The following is an 18,678-nucleotide window of genomic DNA, read 5'->3' as shown; positions in this document are numbered from 1 at the left end:
GCAGCTGCTGCCATCTTCCGAGTGCAGAAGAGCATCCAAAGCAAAGGGAGGGGAAAAAAATAGCAGAGCAACATCAATGAAGGACTGGTTAGGAACTCACACTGCTTTTGGCAAGCAATGCTCGAAGCTCATAACTCCATTGTGCTTTTTTTTTTCCTGTAAAAGAAAACAAGAACTAGAACTACTTTTTTCCCCATGTCACTCTTTATTTCTCTCGCTTCGTCTCTCCATTGCAGAATCTGCAACCAGTAGAGGGCCCTGCTGTAAAAAAGGTAGGACGATCATCACCATCATCATACTGCTTCTTTGATGTGGTCCTTGACCTGTGACTTCTACACTTGTTAGTCATTGAGGTCATTCAGTGAGTCACCATGTGATGAGACCCAATTTAATGATTTTTTGTCACGAACACTGTGGTTGTTAAGCAAATCCATTATACCCAGGGGTGGGCTTCAAAAATTGCAGCAAGGAGGAGGAGCCAACTTCGCAACAATATGGACGTGTGATGCTCTGAGATCGCAGCCAATACTTTTGCCACTGGGTGATCCAATCGGACCTAAACCGTCCCAAAGAGACAGTGAACAGGAAGAATACGTCTTGCTGACCTCAGGGACATTGCAAAGTCCCTGATCGATGCAAGGTAAGTTCTTCAAGCCAGCAACAAAAAATCCAGCCAAGGCTGACAAAGTCGGGGCAGCTCCAAACACAAGGATACAGAAAGAGAAGGTGTTTCCAGCTGGTGAGGAACTTTTACTGTTTTAAAAAGAGACTGCCTATAAAAAACTTAAAATTAAATCGGAGAACAGAAGAATCAAGTGGCAGAATAAAATTTGGAATGGTTTTGGACAGTGGTTATCTTACTTTTTAAATGCTATCTTCATGGATGGAATTTATGCAAGTCTTTTGAAATGGATGGATTAAGTTTTCTTCTTCTATTTTTTATTTTATTGTTCTCTGTAACCTATGCACTAAAGTTTTCCTCTTTCATTGCTGTGGGTGTTTTTCTAACCCATTTAAAGGTTGGACTCTTTTTTCTAACTTGAAATACAAAAAAGATACAAAAGAAATAAGGAAATTTGCAACGGTAACACTCCTGCTTGGAGGCTGGAGGGTTTGTGTATTTGGAGTTTGTGCATTGGAAATGGAACACTTTTTTTTCTTTGCTGATTGTTTTGGCTTGGCACTGCAAGTTGGTTATAGAGAGTGATAAGAATGGAAGCACACAGATGTCCCTTTGAAGCATATCTCTAACCAGAGAAAAGTGAAAACAAATGTTTTTGTGAATCTATGTTTAATTTTTTTTTAACCTTTCAAGCTAGAGCAGCAGTGTTTATTAGCTGGAGAGAATGGCACAATTTCAAAAGCAAACAGAAATCTTGAGCTTGCAAAATATATTTTCAGAAATACAAAAATTAAAAAATACATATGAGAGGATAGAGAAGAAGCTGAAAGACTTAGAGCACATAACAGCAAAATATGATGAAAAAGTTGAGGATCTTTGTCAAGTGCAAAATATGGTGGTTAAAATTAAAAAAATTGAAGTGGGAAATGAATATAAAGAGATTAAATTTGCTGATATTCATGGTGATTGCCAGGTCTCTGAAAATGGAAAGAGTAGAATACTGAAAGAGGAATTAAAGGGAGGGGAAATTTATCCCAGAGACAAGATATAGAAGAAGAAAAAAACCAAAGAATCTATGGATTTGAAGAAATAAATTTTATTAGCAACAGCATTGATAACACTACTAATAATCAAAGATAAGCTGATTAAGGAAATAGAAGAAGGGCATTAAGATTACATGAGAGATTTTATAAGCAAGGAGTTGCTAAGAGGAGTCCATACAAAGTTGATCAAGGAGATAATTAGAGGATTGGCACCACAAATAGCAGAAGATATGAGACTGTTTTGCTATTGGAAAGATACAGGTTGATAGATGGAAGAATATAATTTAAAACTAGTTAAACTTAGTGAAATTTATTGACAATAGATATAGTTTAAATAAATAATTGATAATGTTACTAATGTATACAATGTATAGTGTTATGATGAGTATAACTGGATATGAATATTGAATGGTACCCATGTAAGGAAGATTAGAAATCCCTTTGGATTATACATAAAGGTTAATAAAAAAGGGAACTAACTTAGATACAGTTAAAGTTTTGATTATTAGGGGGGAAAGGTTATGACGCAGGATATAGTCAAATAAAGGAGGGATAAGAATAACAACATATATATAGATATGGGTATAATATAAGGAAACTGGATTTAAATTTTAGACAGTGATTTGGAAAGGAGGAGTAGAAAACTTTGTTATTAAATATTATGGATGTTTAGCTAGAATAGAACATAAGGATTTAGTGTCAGTGGAGGATTTTAGAAATAGTAATTGAAAGGCCAGTATGTGTATTAAATTTTGGTATATTTTTTGATGAAGGATGCTTAAACAATTATAGTCAAATGAAAATGGAGATATGATGATGGTGATATGTATAAATATTTGAGTTAAAATGCTTGAGTTAATATGAATTATGTTTGTTGACTGTGGAAGAGATGCATGAAAGTCTTTTTGTAACCAACTGATACACTTTCTACAGCATGTAAAGATAAATTGTATTTGTTTTAAATTAAAAATAAAAAGAATTATTTAAAAACATTGCAGCAACGGGTTTGCTGCAGTGGTGGGTTCCGGGCAATACACCCCAGTACATGCATAACAGTGCCTGCTGGAAGCAGCAGCCACCGTACCAGAACAGTGCTTTGGAGGGCCTGCCTGCCCTCATTCATTACCCGTATTTGAAGGAAACGGGTCACTTGCGCGTGCACACACAGTGTACGGTGCCTGTGCAGTGCTCCGCTGAGCAGCTGGAGCATTGCAGGCAGTGGGTGTGCATGTGTGTGCAGAGCACGTACCCGTGGTGGATGCCCAGCCCCATTGCAGCGTACCAGTTGCAACGGGATCCAGAACCCATCACTGGTTCACTGTGCTGTTGCTGGGTGGGCGTGGCTAGGGTGGGCATGGCATATTCAGCCTCCTACACCACCCTCCAAAGGCTCCAGAGGCTTTCCTCGAGCCTCTGGGAGGGTGAAAACTGCTTCCACCAGGCTCTCCAGAGAAACAGGCCCATTTCCAAACTTCCGGAACCTCCAATAGTCCCATTTTTTCTCCTCTCTGAACCTCCACATGGGCCCTGCACTTACCTGGTATGATGAATGGGACATGTGGAGATTCCTGGGAGGAGCAGGATGGGGTGGATGTGGATGTGTCCAGCCAGGGGTGGCATTTGAGGCAGAGGTGGGTTCCTACCAGTTCAGACCGATTCGGTCAAGTAGATAGTAACTCGGCCACCCGAAGAAGGAGTTTGAACCACTGCTCATGCACGTGTAGTGCGCATCAAGGGCATGCACGCCGGAAGTGCATGCACATCCGAAGTGCATCACTGAGTGAACAGGCAGTAAAATAAACCAGAACCCACCCCTGATTTGAGGGTTTGCTGAACTGGGCAGAATCCTAGCTAGAGGATCGCCCAAACCCATGCGAACCCCCAGCAGCCAACCCCATACCCAGTCGGCATATTTTGCTGGAAACTAGAAGTAAAGATCAGCAAAAAGTGCCAAAAATCTTGGCCATGTCACCATGGGACATTGCAAATGGCCATAAGGATGAGCCAGTTCCAAATATCCAAAAATGTGATTGTGTGACCATGGAGAGGTGGGGGTAGCCACCATAACTTCAAAATCAGGTCATAAATGCTGTAACTCTCTGGGCCTGCATTATAACTTTGAATGGTTGCTAGGCAATCAGTCATAAATCGAAGACAATTTAATACAATACAATATTGCAATGCAATGCAATACAAAATATAAATCCTGAATTTGTTCATTTGGAAATAATTATTTTGCAAAGAAAACATTGGATTTTTCTGAGATGGTTCGGGATACTGATCATTAAATTTATATTACATTTTCCAATTGACCCAAGTAACTAGGAGCGTAGGAGAACATGGGAAATTGTTGATTGATCAAGGGTTCAGGGGAAATGGAATAGCATAGAAAAAGATGACACTCAGAGGACTGGAAACTATATCTAACAGATAATGGGGTGGTTCTTTGAGAAAAAAATGAATAAGCAGGAGGAATGATAATTTTCTGGGTTTCGTAATGTTGGCAACTTTAAAAACAGTGGACTTCAATTCCCAGAATTCCCCAGTCAGCATGGGGCCAGAATTTTGGGAGTTGAAGTCCATATATGTTATCCATATATCTTGAAATCTTCCAAAGCAAATCATAAGAGATTTTCACCAAAAGTGTAAAGCTTCACCCAAGTATTATAGAGCATTATATATTATTATAAAGAGTATTATAAAGCTGATTTACGTTAGAGAGATATGAATGGCTGAATGGTAGAAATTGATTGTGTGAAGGTCTGACCCATTCTCTATCATTTCAGAAGATATAAATGTTTAGACTGATGCTAAGATAAGTGTTCCCTTATTGGGGAGATGGGCAGTATATAAATTAAATAAATAACCAAGCAAAAATTCAGCTTTATGTGAAGAAATATTTCCAGGCATGAGAGCAGTTCGGTAGTAGAGTCAATTATCAATGGAAGTTGTAGGATTGTCCTTTATTCAGCAGTTTAAGCAGAAGTTGGATGGCCTTCCTTCGGGGATGCTTTAATTTAGATTTCTCCAGGAAGCAGAAGGTTGGACTCCGTGGTCATTCCAGAATTTATATCTTTAGTTGAGAAAAATTCATATTGCAAGTGGTAAACGTTATCAGACTTAGTTCTTTCTCTTCTCTTATAGGTACCCCTCTGTGGAGACTGCAGCTCCCAAAGCAATAATGGGATAAAAGGAGAAAAGGGAGATCAGGGACAACCTGGAGCTCCAGGAATAAATAATTGTGCACAGGTGAGTTACCTGTGAGTCTCTTCAGCCACAAAGAAGAATGAGAGATCAGTAGGGTTGCAGTGGTTTCCATCCTTAATTCCCACACTTTCAATCATTGGGCAGTCACACTGTGTATGTGTTCTGCCCCAGGCTTCCTTAGAAACCAAGAAGCAAAGTTTTGATCACTGCAAAACCTCTTTTATTGACACGACTGTGAATTCATTTCATTCACAGTCAGCAAGGCTTTAGCAAACAGTCTTTCAGAGGAATGTTTATCCACATGCACCTTATCTCACTTGGAGTGCTGCCAGATAACTAGTTTCCAAATGCAGCCCAAGGCAAACTTGGCACAGAGTCTCTTAAAGTCACAACCAGAACTTTCCACTCTTGAATCAACTGGGTGAATGAATTGTTTCCTGCAAAAACCCACTCCCCATTCGTTCCTCTTTTGTTTCCTATGGGAGGGGCCAATCACCTCCAAGGTGTGGCTTTACTGTTAAGTCAACCCTGCTTTCTTAATTGTTCTTGTCTTCTGGCAGCTCTGAGCATGCGCACAGTGGGAACAGGCTCCAGCTGTTTTTCTGCCTCGCTGCTGTCTTGCTCCCTCTCTGCCTCTGACATAGAGCCCTCGCCTGAGCTTTCCTCACCCCCCGCCTCCCAGGACTGGTCCGTGTTCCTTCCCAACCTCCTCACTGTCCAACTCTGCTGCCAGCTCTGCTGGCTGTTGTCAGGCCAGAAGATGATGTGTGATGGAATCTCCAGCTAGACAGGAAGGAAATGTTAAGAGGAGGCTGAGCTTAGAATCCTTGCATAGCAGAAAGTGGCACAGGCCTCACCTCCCCCCAAATCCCTGAAATCCAGGACAATAATGAATTTTCTTTATTTCTGGGGTCCTAATGCAGATTGTCCATGACTTGAAACCACGGTTGAGGCCAAAATTTCTGTTGCTAAGCAAGACAGATTTTAAGTGAGTTCTTCCCCATTTTAAGTAATCACTGCAGCTGTTAAGTTAGTAGTGTGGTTGTTAAGTGAGTCTGGCCTCCCTATGTAATCACCTTTTTGCAACTTTCTAACAAGCAAAGTCAGAAGGTTTCAAAAGGTGATTACATGACCCCGGGACACTGCAGCCATCATAAATGCATTCCAGTTGCCAAGTGTCCAAATTTTACCCCATGCAACCATGGGGATGCTAGAATAGTTGTGTAAAAAATAGTCATAAGCCACTTTTATAAGTGCCATTGTAACTTTGAACGGCAACTAAATGAATATTTGTAAGTTGGGGACAACCTTTTCAGGTTTCTGGTGCTTTCTGCCCAATCTCTTTCAGTGTCAAGAAGTCCCTCATATCACTATACCTAGAGGTGTATGTTGATATCTATTTTTCATATAAGAGAAAGTTTGGTATTGCTTGGGCAAGATTACAACAATTTTTGAACTTTCCCCTAATCTTTATTTTGGCCATAATGTTCACATATGGGTTACTTCAGTGGTGAAATTCATTATTTTTACTACCGGTTCTGTGGGCGTGGCTTGGTGGGCATGGCAGGGGAAGGATACTGCAAAATCTCCATTCCCACCCCATTCTGGGGTCAGCAAGAGGTGGCATTTGTAGGTTCTCTGAATTACTCAAAATTTCCGCTACCGGTTCTCCAGAACCTATCAGAACCTGCTGGATTATACCCCTGGGTTGCTTACAGAAATGCAGCCCATTGCAACCCATCATAGTCTTTTAGCTCTCTTATCTCAGGAGGAATTGTCCAATTGAAGTTGATTGACCGCAAGGTTTGGTTTGGTTAATATTGGACTTGGAGGGATGACAAAATCCTAGACGATAGATTGTGATTTTTTTAAAAAACCTAATCCAGTAAAAGAGTAATAAAGCACTTCTGTTATCATTGCCAAATAAGCTATTAGATATATCCAGCAGTCATGAGAAGTTGAGTTCCACTTAAGGATGGCTTAGCTTGACTTAAAATGAGATTTCCCAACTAATTGAGGCAGACTGGGGATACTGTATCTCCATCAGCTTCACTCACCTGAGCAATTCCTTTGTGTGATTCCATAAATATGTTCAGACCTCATGTGCTGCCATATATCACAATAGGGAACAAGTCTAAGTGCAATGCCTGGCCCACAATTTATACCTTACCATGATCACAAGGGGTCCTGGAGGATGCTCATCAGTTGCCAATTGCTTTATTGGCATCCTGGAAAATATATCTGCTCAAAGGAAAACTTGCGTGGATTCTTCAATTGAAGTAGTACTGCACTGATGAAGCAAATTTAGTATCTGCAGAACTTTAGTGTGCCGTAAATTCTGTACCAGGAATTAAACTCATGATGCATCTCTTCTACTTTCAGTGCCACCCTGACTTCCGTGCAGAACAGCCCCACGTGAGTAAATTTCTAGGCCGGATATTTAATCCAGAAGGCAGCAAATGAAGGATAAAGACATAACAAATTAGTATCACTTCCTTTTTACCAAATCATATGCAAAAAAAGATGTCCGTGATTTAAAACCCTAAATGGCATTGGGCCAGCCAATCTACCTACTTCACCCCATCACATCATTGTGCCCCACCAGGTCAGGCAAAGAAGATATCCTGTAGACCCCATCAGCCAAATAAATCTGGCAAAAGGGGCCCAGAAAAAGAGCCTCCTATGCCATTGCCACCCCTTCTCCATGGAACACTCCCCCTCATGGACCTCTTGAGAAAGTGTAAAAAACATGGGTGTGTAACCTAGCTTGAACTCTCAGAGAGGAGCGTGCAGCCTCAGGGCTGGTTAGTGCCCTGAAGCCATCCCCTCTTGCATACTCTTTTTATGCTTCTAATATTTTTTTATACACCACCCAGAATCTCTCTGTGAGAGAGATAGCAGCTCTTAAATATAATAGATCTGGGATGGCAACTTATGGTAGGCGCGCCACAGGAGCACACGGAGCCATCTCTGACGGCACGTGAGCCATTGCCCTAGGTCAGCTGCAGCATGCATGTGCACACCAGCCAGCTGATTTTTGGCCTTTGAAGGGCCTCCAAAGGGCCAGGGGAGGCCATTTTTGCCCTCCCCAGGTTTCAGGAAAGCCTCCAAAACCTGGGAAGGGGGAAAATGGGCCTACCAGGCTTGCTGGAAGTTTGGGAATGGGCCGTTTCCAGCTTCTGGAGGGTCTCTGGAGGGCCTGTGGAGGCTGTTTTCACCCTCCCCAGGCTTCAGGAGGGTGGGGGGTCATGCACGCATGCACAGAGAGGCAGCGTGTGTGTGTGTGTCATGTGTGCATGCGCAGTGGGGCACGGAGGGGGATTGAATTATGGGTATGGGTTAAGCATGCACATGCTATTGTGCACACATGCTTTTGGCACCCAAGCCAAAAATGGTTAGCTATTACATCACTGTAATACAGTTTTTCTCAACCTTGGCAACTTGAAGATGTCCAGATTTTAAGATGTCCGGACTTCAACGCCCAGAATTCCCCAGACAGCAAATGCTGGCTGAGGAATTCTGGGCATTGAAGTCCGGACATCTTCAAGTTGCCAAGGTTGAGAAACACTGCTGTAATAGATGATAGACAGAAAGACAGACAGACAGACCCCTGCCCTTATTTAAAATTTCCTATAGGACTTCAATGATGCAATTGCAGTCACCATCTTGATTTTTTTTTTACTATTACCACCATTGCTGTTGGCTGGTGATGTTAGAGAAATAGCATGGAAATCGGATGGTGTGGGATGGGGGTGGGGATGAAATCTTTCTTTCTCTATGTGATTCAATTAGGCAAGAGTTTTGAGTGTTATTGCAATCTAGGAGCCTGGCAAGCACATTTAAGGGGGGGAAATGGTTGGCTACCAGACAATCTCCTGGTGTGGCCTCTAGTCTGGCCTCCAGTATAGCGCTAAGCCTAGAAATATTGTGTCTGTACTCAACAAGGCATGTAAATACACAAAGCAGCCCTGACAAATTCACTCACACCATTTACTGTGGGCCAAGGGACATGGAGCGTCCTCTACTGAATCCTGTTCACTCATGGATCAGTCAGGGGTCCTGGCATTTGGTTCCACCAAAGATTGGTCCCTAAAATGTTTCATTTGGCTCCTTCTTAAGTCATGGAATCTTATCCCTGGTAATCCCATCTTAATCCATCGCTATCTAGCAGTCAATTAAATGAGATTTCTTGATCTTTGCTTGAAACAAGCTCAAATGGATGTCCATAGGTAATGGTGTGGTGTGGAAATTTATTTTAAGGGGGAGAGTGTTTCATTCTCAAGGTTTAATCTTAAATAATATTTAAGTTTGGCCTTTTGGAAAGCTTTAGAGTGAGCAGAAGTCCAGGAGGAGGGAGAAATCTGTCAGGAAATGGTGACCACTAGAATTATTCTGGCAAAAACAGAGCTTTCATTCAGCGGAGTTCATCTTGGGTTTAGAAGCTGTTGGAGATCCTTAACCACTGGAGACATCTTGCCTTCTCTTCCAGACTGATAACGATGATCCAGGTTGTGCTGGAGGACATCCTGGAAGCCCTGGCCAGTCTGGACAGAGGGGTGAGCAGGTAAAGCCACCTGGAGAGACCAAGCAGCCAGGATGCTATTGCAGATCCTTGGATTCAGAAATTAATTTTGTCTTGGCTTCTCCTTAGGGTCCACCAGGCTCACGAGGTTCTCCGGGCCCTCCTGGACCAATTGTGAGTATATCCTTTGAGCCAATTTCTGCTTAGATCTTCTCCCTTAAGCCTTTACCCACTGCAGCATCATGTATTAGCATAATCTGATGCCCATCTAAGAAACATGGAATATAAAGCCACTTAAGACCAGCCTTCCTCTCCATGGATGGTTCTACAACTGGACAGTCTTCAGTTGGGTGGCTACCCTCTTGCTCTTCACCAAGAGCCCCGCTAATTCTGGTCCCACAAATGCCCTGTTTATTCACCCACACCCACACTCAGAAAGGGAGGGGGTAGACCACTGTTTGTTCTTTTGGCAGCTATTTGGAGCAGTAGAACTTGGAAATTTACTCTTGAATTAAGAAGAAATGCATAATATGTTGCGAAGGATTGGCTTTGTCTTCAACCAAAGCTCCCATGTTTGCCTGCTTTCCCTAGTCCAGCCAATGTGATGACTGAGTGATGACCTCCCTGTTTCTTCCTGTAGGGCCCCTCAGGTTTTCCGGGAGTGACTGGCCCACCTGGATTACCTGTAAGAACCGATAAAGCACGCGCTCTGTGCAGTCCTTTGTTGCTGCTGTTTGTTTGGCTTCTCATCCTACTTCCTCCCTTCTTCTCCAGGTTCTGGGTCTAATATCTTGGTCAGCCTATTCTCCCAAGTGCTGCCACCTGGTCTGTAGCTCTTTCTCAGCCCTGCTCCTGGCTCAGGGATGCTGTCTGGAACTTTCCCTTCAATTAAAACTTTCCCTTCCAATGTTACCTAAGATCAGTTACGATAGAAAGCTGTCTAGTTCTCACAGGCAACACGGGGTTCACTTGATCTAGAGAATTCCCATTTAAAGGCAAACTTTCAGATGGACACTTGGAATACTGCATACCGTTTTGGTCGCCATGATGTAAAAAAGATATGGAGACTCTAGAAAGAGTGCAGAGTAGAGCAACAAAGGTGATTAGGGGACTAGAGGCTGAAACATAGGAAGAAAACTGGTTATGTCTAGTTTAATAAAAAGGACTAGGGATGACATGATAGCAGTGTTCCAATATCTCAGGGGATGCCACAGAGAAGAGGGAGTCAAGCTATTCTCCAAGGCACCTGAAGGCAGGACAAGAAGCAATGGGTGGAAACTTATCAAGGAGAGAAGCAACTTAGAACTAAGGAGGTATTTCCTGACAATTAGAACAATTAATCAGTGGAACAGCTTGCCTCCAGAAGTTGTGAATGCTCCAACTCTGGAAGGTTTTAAGAAGATGTTGGATAACCATTTGTCTGAAGTGGTGTAGGGTTTCCTGCCTAAGTAGGGGATTGGACTAGAAGACCTCCAAGGTCCTTTCCAACTCTGTTATTCTAAGGATCCTTCTTCTGCCTTCCCTCAGAAAAGCACACTAGAAGATTGTGATGGGATATTCTGGGTTTGGGATGATTTATCAGGCAGTGAGAAGACTGATTACTTCTAGACAGACAACATTTTTCTCCAGAGATATTTCACATAAAGTAGATTCCAACACACATTTCCCCCCTCAGGGCTTAGCTTATCAATCAAACCCTGGTCATGAATATCTATTGAGCTGAATCCCTTTCAGAGAAAGCAGTTGGACCCAGGTTCAAATACATACCTGAGAAAGAATCTGTGGATTTGAGAGGAAGCTGTCACTTTTCCTAAACTAAAGAGCCTCCCTTGTCATTCTGTGAGTTGTGCTTCCAGCTCTTGAAGCATCATTGTACCCTCACCTGACCATCACCACCATTCATTAATTCTTTATTCTCATCTCACTAATGACACTGTAACTCCCAGTCTGTGTGATTAATTGCTCTGTGATGTGGCCCTGTCACTGTCTGGTGTCAAGAGTACGTCCAATAAAAGCCATCACCATGTAACCTCAACTAACTCCACCCTGCAATGGTTCATGAAAACCTCCCACATTTGTGGGTAGTGTAATTAATGGAGATTCACTCTTGTATTATAGATTGTTGTAGGTCTTCTTCCACTTAGCAAGAAATTACAGTTGAGAGATGCTTGTGATGTGGGACTTCTCTATAAAGAGTCTCTGGAGACATGCCTATTGACTGGATGAATGCACAGACTGGATCCTACAAGCAACCAGTTTGAACAGAAAGCATTGCTTCTCTCCCAGTCACCAGAATTTCTTAGGGGTGATGGCAAATTGGGCTGGTTTTTGCATTTAGTAGGAAATTCAGAATCTCTTTGGGTCTATAGATGATGAAGTCTCTCATGGCTGGACTTCTTCAAAGCACAAAGGAAAATGAATAAAATGTTGGCCAAAACTCTTCGTTTGCCAATAGTTTAGAAAGAAAAGTATAAGTCATTTTTTTAACTTGGCCCTGCAAGTAGAAAGACTTATTTTTCCTAGTTTGACTATCTGCAAGAAAGAAAGAAACAGTCTCAGTCTTTAAATGCTTCCTTTGTAATTGGCAGATCAGAATATGAAAATAGAAAAGATGTAGGCAGCCTTTGTAAAAACAGAATTTCATAATTGTGGTGCAGAAAAAAAACACCTTAAGTAGTAAAAAAGGAAAGGTTGCCTCCTCCCCTTCAACTGAATTCTTATGTTACCCAATGAAAAACCATATTCTAGAAGCATTTTAGGAATATATTATTGATGCCCTTATCAAACAAAATCCCATTTCTCCTGAATACAACCATTTTATTCTACAATGAACTTATGGCATGAATTACTCACTGAATCTACTAGTGGATCCAGGCCCAGGCGTTGGACCAAACTGAACGGTACCTAGGATGATGAACCAACATAAGAAAAAGAAGGGGAGAATTATCAAAATATACTACACTTGACCTTAGTCAAATGGCCAAGAAACAAATCAAAAAATATAATTCTCTTCCAGATATGTCAATGGGGTGAGGTCAAAAAGGCACTTTTCAGACCATAATTGTACAATGAAAGGTCCAGATATTTTTTTACATATGTTGTATAGTTGTTTCTTTTTGACCCAACCTGAAGATATTCTGCCTTCTTCAACCTTCTGCTCAATGTAAAAATGGATATCTGCTAAGGAAAGAACATCTTGCATCATTATTTGATGTTTCATTTTTCGCTTGGATCAGTCTATTTTTGCTGACTTTCATATCTTCAGTCAAAACTTGATCCTAGGTCACGGCCTGTTTTCTAGTTTTGTCCTCCTGGAGGTTCTTCATGTATATAGTCCTCATGGTCCTGACATGATCCCAGAGGAAGGACTTGGCTGAAAGATGGGGCCTCTGGATGAAAGGATTTATCCAGCATAAGAGGAAAAAGTATTATATAGCAGAAGGAAGGACCAGATGGAAGTTAGTGAAGCTCCTCTGCATCTTCTACTGCTTCCACCATGGCTTGGGAAGGGTAGTAGATGGTCTCGACATGAGTCGCTGAACCATCTCCTCCAGGTCCTTCCATGGTTTCTTTCTTCTTCCATCTTCCCTGAATTTTCATGCCACCCAGGATCAGGTCAATGCTTGTGGCTCTGGACCCTGGACAGCACCCCGGAGTTCGGGGGAGCTGGTAGAGTTGTTAAAGAGGATTCAGGTGAATGTCAGAGTTCCAAATAACACCCCCAATGAAAGAAGCCTCCGATTTAGTAGAGATGTCTTATTGGCACCTCTGGGAAAACCCGAATTTGAAAGTTTCCAGGTTTTCCCCACCCAAATGAAAATCCAACTCCCTGCCCAGCATCCACATGACCATCACAGAAAATTAGTGATTGGACACTTACAATGTTAGAATGAGAGAGAAAGACAGACAGACAGACAGACAGACAGACAGAAGGAGGAAGGAAGGAAGGAAGGAAAGAAAGAAAGAAAGAAGAGAAAGGAGAGAAAGAAAGAAGAAAAGAAAAAGAAAGAAAGAAAGAAAGAAGAAAGAAAAAAAAGAAAGAAAGAAAGAAAGAAAAGAAAAAGAAAAGAAAGAAAGAAGAAGGCAGGAGGGAGGAAGGAGGAAGGAAGGAAGGAGAGAGAGAGAGAAAGAAGAAAGAAAAAGAAAAGAAGTGAATAGATGATAGGTAGATAGATCATCTATCTAAATCAAAGACCAGCAAAATCTGACTATCTTTGATGGGAGGGTAAGAGAGAGATGATAGATAGATGGATGGATGGATGGATGGATGGATGGATGGATGGATGGATGGATGGATGGATGGATGGACGGACGGATGGACAGGCAGGCAGGCAGGCAGGCAGGCAGGCAGGCAAGCAGGCAGGCAGGCAGGCAGGCAGGCAGGCAGCAGATTTCTCTAAGAGGATTTTCTCATAGGATTCCATTATTTCTGGGGGGAACTAGTCACCAGTTCCCATTGAATTATGAATTATGGCTGAATTCTGACTTTAATTTGAAATTGTTGGCCAGAATTAGTATTGGAGGCTGAAGTGGAATCTAATTCCATTCAATGGTTCTTGCGTTAGTAAAGAGAAGAAAACAGTGAAATAAATTGATGTTTTCATTTTCTCTAGAGCTACCAAGATGGCAATGCAGGAAATGTGACAGCCAGATAATACCAATCATTTTGCCTTGGAATTTAGATGTATATACTAAAAGTTTGCTGGGTTTTTTTTTTCTGCACCACATGCTGCCTTGAATATTCAGTGAAAGTGAAAGAAATCCTAATAGAGTTAATTCTTTTCATCTAGCAATGTTTCCAAAAGGGCTTTGTGGGGATTGTGATATGTCTCCATGGGACCTTTAAGACCGTATACAGGTGGTCCTTGCTTACCTGTAATGCCCATTCAATATTACAATGCTGTAAAAATAGCTTTATGGCCAATCCTCACATTAACGACCATTGCAACATCCTGCAATCACGTGATTGCCATTCGGATGCTTCACAACCAGTTTGCAAATAGCAGAGTTAATAGAGATGGTGAAAATAAAATTGCAAATGCAACCATATGATGTTTTGCTCAGCAACTGCAGCGCTTAGGAATGGTGTCCCAATTTTAGTCACTAACCAAGGACTACCTGTATTTGGAACAAAATGTAAGTGTGTGTGAGAGAGAAAGAGAGAGAGAGAACATTTGTGAATATTCTGTCCTCTAGATATTGCCCAGATCATGATCCAAACCCATTTTGATTGTGCCTTGTCTCAATTAGCAATGTTGTGTGTGTGCCTAGAATTGCTGCTACAAGCACTGCCCTTCTAAAACCTTGGCTAATCAGATGTCTAACCCATCAAATCTGTGTGAATTCTATTGATCTGCAAGCCTAGAAAAAGCTATGGAAAACTGTGTTCCAGATGCTGATGGTAGCTTTCCAGGCACCAGTGGTTAATTAAAGAAGTGGTGACTACCTCAAGACTACTACTCGATACTTATGCTGTATTCCTATTTCTATAACTTATTCTCCATCTGTTCCCAGCCTGTTCCCAGGTACATAGCTAGAGAGGCTACCCTCGCAACTGTGGTTCAGTGAAATGGGGGAGGGCAGAAAACATGAAACATACCTTGTATCTTTCTTCTTTCCGAAGGGACTCCAGGGTGAACGTGGGCCGGCTGGATTCCCTGGATCCAAGGGAGAACCGGTGAGTGTTGGATCCAACTGATAATTCCAGAGAAGCCCTGAGCAATGCATGGAGCTTGATGATTTGAGACTGGCTTTCTCCAGTGTGGCTCTCCACGGATCGGTTGAGTCTGCAACTTGTCTGCAAAACACTAGGTTGGAAAAGACAGATCTGAACACCCTTTAATGACATGGATTAGAACAGTGATGGCAAACCTATGGCACATGTGCTAGAGGTGGCATGCAAAGCCCTCTCTGTGGGCACGTGTGGGATTACCATCTGCTCTTCTGGTTTCATGCCCGCTGGACAGCTGGGCTTTGCATGCCCCAAAGCGCCAGAAACCGGAAGACTAGCTGGCCAGTGTGTGCATGCCATTCCGGCACATGCAAAGATCAGCTGGCTGGCGTGCATGCATGTGCTGAAAATCCAAAAACCATCTGGCTGGCGTGCACATGTGCACCAGCCAGTTGGTCTTCGGGTTTCTAGCATCCTGGCGCACACATGCATTCCGATTTGGGCACTCAGTGCTGAAAAGGTTCACCATCACAGGCTTTGAAGACTGATGACAAGCCTCATGGATGGGTGCAGTTGAGATTGATTGAGAATATTTTGGTGTGATCATGAGTCCGAACGCCTCAAATAACAAGTTAGAGATGATCTGAGGCAGGAGCTAGAATTCCCCCTATATTTTTTTTAAGCGGGTGACAGAAAATCTGAAAGGTTTTTCACTTGTAATCAACCACAAACAGATGAGAGCAAATCTGGAAAATCTACAATTAGAGGTTGTGTCCACAAGCATCCAGCTGTTGTAGGGCCTCTTTTATCTCTGATTTAAGTATGTCAAATAGATTCTTCTAATTAGCAGTAACAAGTAAATGGAGAACCATAGAGGCATGTACTTCCCCTGAAGACAATATTCCATTATGTTCTTTAAAAGAAGAACCTAGAGGTGGGGAATCAAACAAGGATGCTAGTGAATGGTGGAAGGAAGGACATTTAAAGGGTCGGTGAAGAACATCTCCTCGTCTTCTGAGCAGTGCAGGCATTGTAACTGGCCACATTCAAAATATAAGTTATTTTGTAAAAGCTTTTGCTGCATGCTATCAAAATACCTGACAATCCACAAAGAGGACAATTGTCCCGATTTAAGGTGTTGGTTTTAGTCTGCTTAACAACAGGGAGGCAAGGCCAGAAAAGGTCTAGCAAATGTCTTAGCACGCTTAAACTTATTACTGAATTAATCTGTTTAGGGTTTGCACAGTAGGAACTATGAGCTGAGTAGCACCACCAATTGCCCCCAACGCCCCTGAAGTAAAATCTTAATGCGGGTTTCACAATTTTGGCCATTAGCTGTGGCCGCTGGTTTCCCTTCCAGACTAGGGAATTCTGGGAGTTGAAGTCCACAATCTTAAAAGTTGGCCAAGGTTAAAAACATTTTCTTAGTGCCATGGTGACCCCCAAGGTTGCAGTAAAAGAGAATGCCTGTCCAATCCCTTAATTCAGAGGTCCCCAAACTTGGCAACTTTAAGGCTTGGGGACTTCAACTCCCAGAATTCTAGGAATTGAAGTCCCCAAGTCTTAAAGTTGCCAGGTTGGGGACCTCTGCCTTAATTATTCTGACTGAGGACTTGACAAGAGGACCAAAAAGGGCCACCACTCCATGTCCAAGGAACTTAAGCTCAAGGACACAGATTCGGCCGCATCTTGCAGAAGGGGTTAAATGTGAAAAGGAAGACTTGCTTGCCATGTTCTAGCACAGTGATGGCAAAACTCGGGTGCCAAAAGCAAATGTGCTTGCGCTATCGCTTGCCATGCCCATAATTTAATGCACCCCTGCTGCTGCCCCGTGCATGCGCACACAGCTTTCTTGGAGCCTGGGGAGGACAAAAACGGCCTCCCCCACCCAGGAGGCCAGAAACTGCCCATTTTCTGACTTCCGGTGGGCTTGGTGGATCCTGTTGTTTGCCTTCCCCAGGCTCCAGAGGCTTTCTAGGATCCTGGGGAGGGCAAAAAATGGCCTTATGCACAAACCGGAAGTTTGGGCGAAAATGGCTGAAAATCAAGGCCAAAAATCAGCTGGCCAGTGCCCACATGTGGGCTGCAGCTGACAGGGCAATGCCTCATGTGCCACCTGTGGCATCTGTGCCATAAGTTCACCATCACAGTTCTAGCATCTACCTGAACATCAACATGGAACTGTGCAGATGCCATAGAGAGCTGGTTCTGTCCGTTTAACGTGAAGTCTCAATCCTGGCCTGCATTGAGATGAATGTTCTTCTCTTCAGGGTCCTCCAGGTCAGCCTGGATATCCTGGATCAGTAGGACCACCTGGACTCCCTGTGAGTATGACCTTTCTTTGTATCCCTTCTTTTTCCTGGATCTCAAGGATTCAAGGGGGTGTCTTGTACTCTCTCCCCACTGTGAGGACAGTTCAGCTAAGCCATAATGACACTTTTGGCCCTCAGAAGGGTTTCAAACTCTGGCTCTGATGGTTGGCTTCGGTGCTGATGGGAGCACTCCATGTTGAAGCTGGCTGGGGGACTGAAGAGGCCACCATCGTACAGATCTTGCCTTGTGCTTCTCATCTTTGTATCTAATGTTTTAAATATTTTTAAATTTACTATTTTAATTGTAACCCACCCAGGGGTGGCTAAGATGTGGTGGCTCAGGATAAGTGGTTCAGTGGCTAAGACACTGAGCTTGCCGATCAGAAAGGTTGGCAGCTCGACAGTTCGAATCCCTAGCGCTACATAACAGAGTGAACTCCTGTTACTTGTCGCAGCTTCTGCCAACCTAGCAGTTTGGATTTTCACTGCATGCAGGGGAAAGTGAAATGTTCAGATTTTACCATATATGTTAATTTTTAATATCATATTTAGAATCAATATTTAGAAATCTAAAATGTTGGTTTTAAAAGCAGTTTGCCAAACGTTGTTTGACCTTTTATATATAACAAAATATTTGCAGAACTTTTATTATTTGATTAGAAGAATGGAAGAAAGAGGGAATTTTTGTGTTACTGCAGTGCTCACTCAATAGCTTTGGCTGTTATTAATTGCTAGTTTAGTGTAGTGGTACAAGCACCAGGTTAGAAACCAGGAGAGTGTGATTTCTAGTCCCATCTTGGGCACAAAGCCAACTGGGTTACTTTGGGCCAAGCATTTCCTCTTACCCCTAAGAAACAGAGAATGGCAAACCAAATGGCAAATTACTTCTAAGAAATTTAATCAAGAAAACTGCAGGGAAATGTATGGGGAGACTCCGAGAATTAGAAATGATTGCATGGAAGTGAGGCGGGGGGGGTGGGAATTGCTCTTATAGAACTGCTGACAATATTCCTTTGTCGTGTTTATGTATTCCTTGCCATTAGGGTGCCAAAGGAGAACGGGGCTATGTTGGACCCTCAGGGGAGAAAGGAGAATCGGTAAGTATCTGGAAGTGGGTTTATCTTAAATGTCCTTTCCTGTAATCTTTTCAGAGCTCATCCCTCAGAAATTGGGAAAGTTTTAAGAGTATGGTTAAAGAAAATGTTACAACAAGAAATAGAATTTAGACCAGAGATGTTTTTCCTAGGTATTATCCCAGAGAAATTCAAGAAAGAGGATACTTATTTGATTATACAAGTAAC

General features: G+C 42.5%; 1 protein-coding gene across 1 annotated transcript in view; it reads left to right on the top strand.

Annotated features, from left to right (window-relative positions):
• The window catches only part of COL16A1 (collagen type XVI alpha 1 chain), a 297,538-nt gene that overhangs the window by 235,999 nt on the left and 42,861 nt on the right, over positions 1-18,678 (top strand). Inside the window, exons 44-52 of the mRNA XM_032227775.1 lie at positions 237-272; positions 4,810-4,914; positions 7,255-7,287; positions 9,362-9,436; positions 9,524-9,568; positions 10,035-10,079; positions 15,018-15,071; positions 17,336-17,389; positions 18,421-18,474. Of these exons, the coding sequence (XP_032083666.1) occupies positions 237-272; positions 4,810-4,914; positions 7,255-7,287; positions 9,362-9,436; positions 9,524-9,568; positions 10,035-10,079; positions 15,018-15,071; positions 17,336-17,389; positions 18,421-18,474 (501 nt within the window). The remainder of the gene's footprint in view (positions 1-236; positions 273-4,809; positions 4,915-7,254; positions 7,288-9,361; positions 9,437-9,523; positions 9,569-10,034; positions 10,080-15,017; positions 15,072-17,335; positions 17,390-18,420; positions 18,475-18,678) is intronic.

This window comes from Thamnophis elegans, chromosome 12 (genome assembly GCF_009769535.1).
Source record: "Thamnophis elegans isolate rThaEle1 chromosome 12, rThaEle1.pri, whole genome shotgun sequence".
Taxonomy (NCBI): Eukaryota; Metazoa; Chordata; class Lepidosauria; order Squamata; family Colubridae; genus Thamnophis; species Thamnophis elegans.
This window is presented reverse-complemented; position numbering and strand designations above follow the sequence as displayed.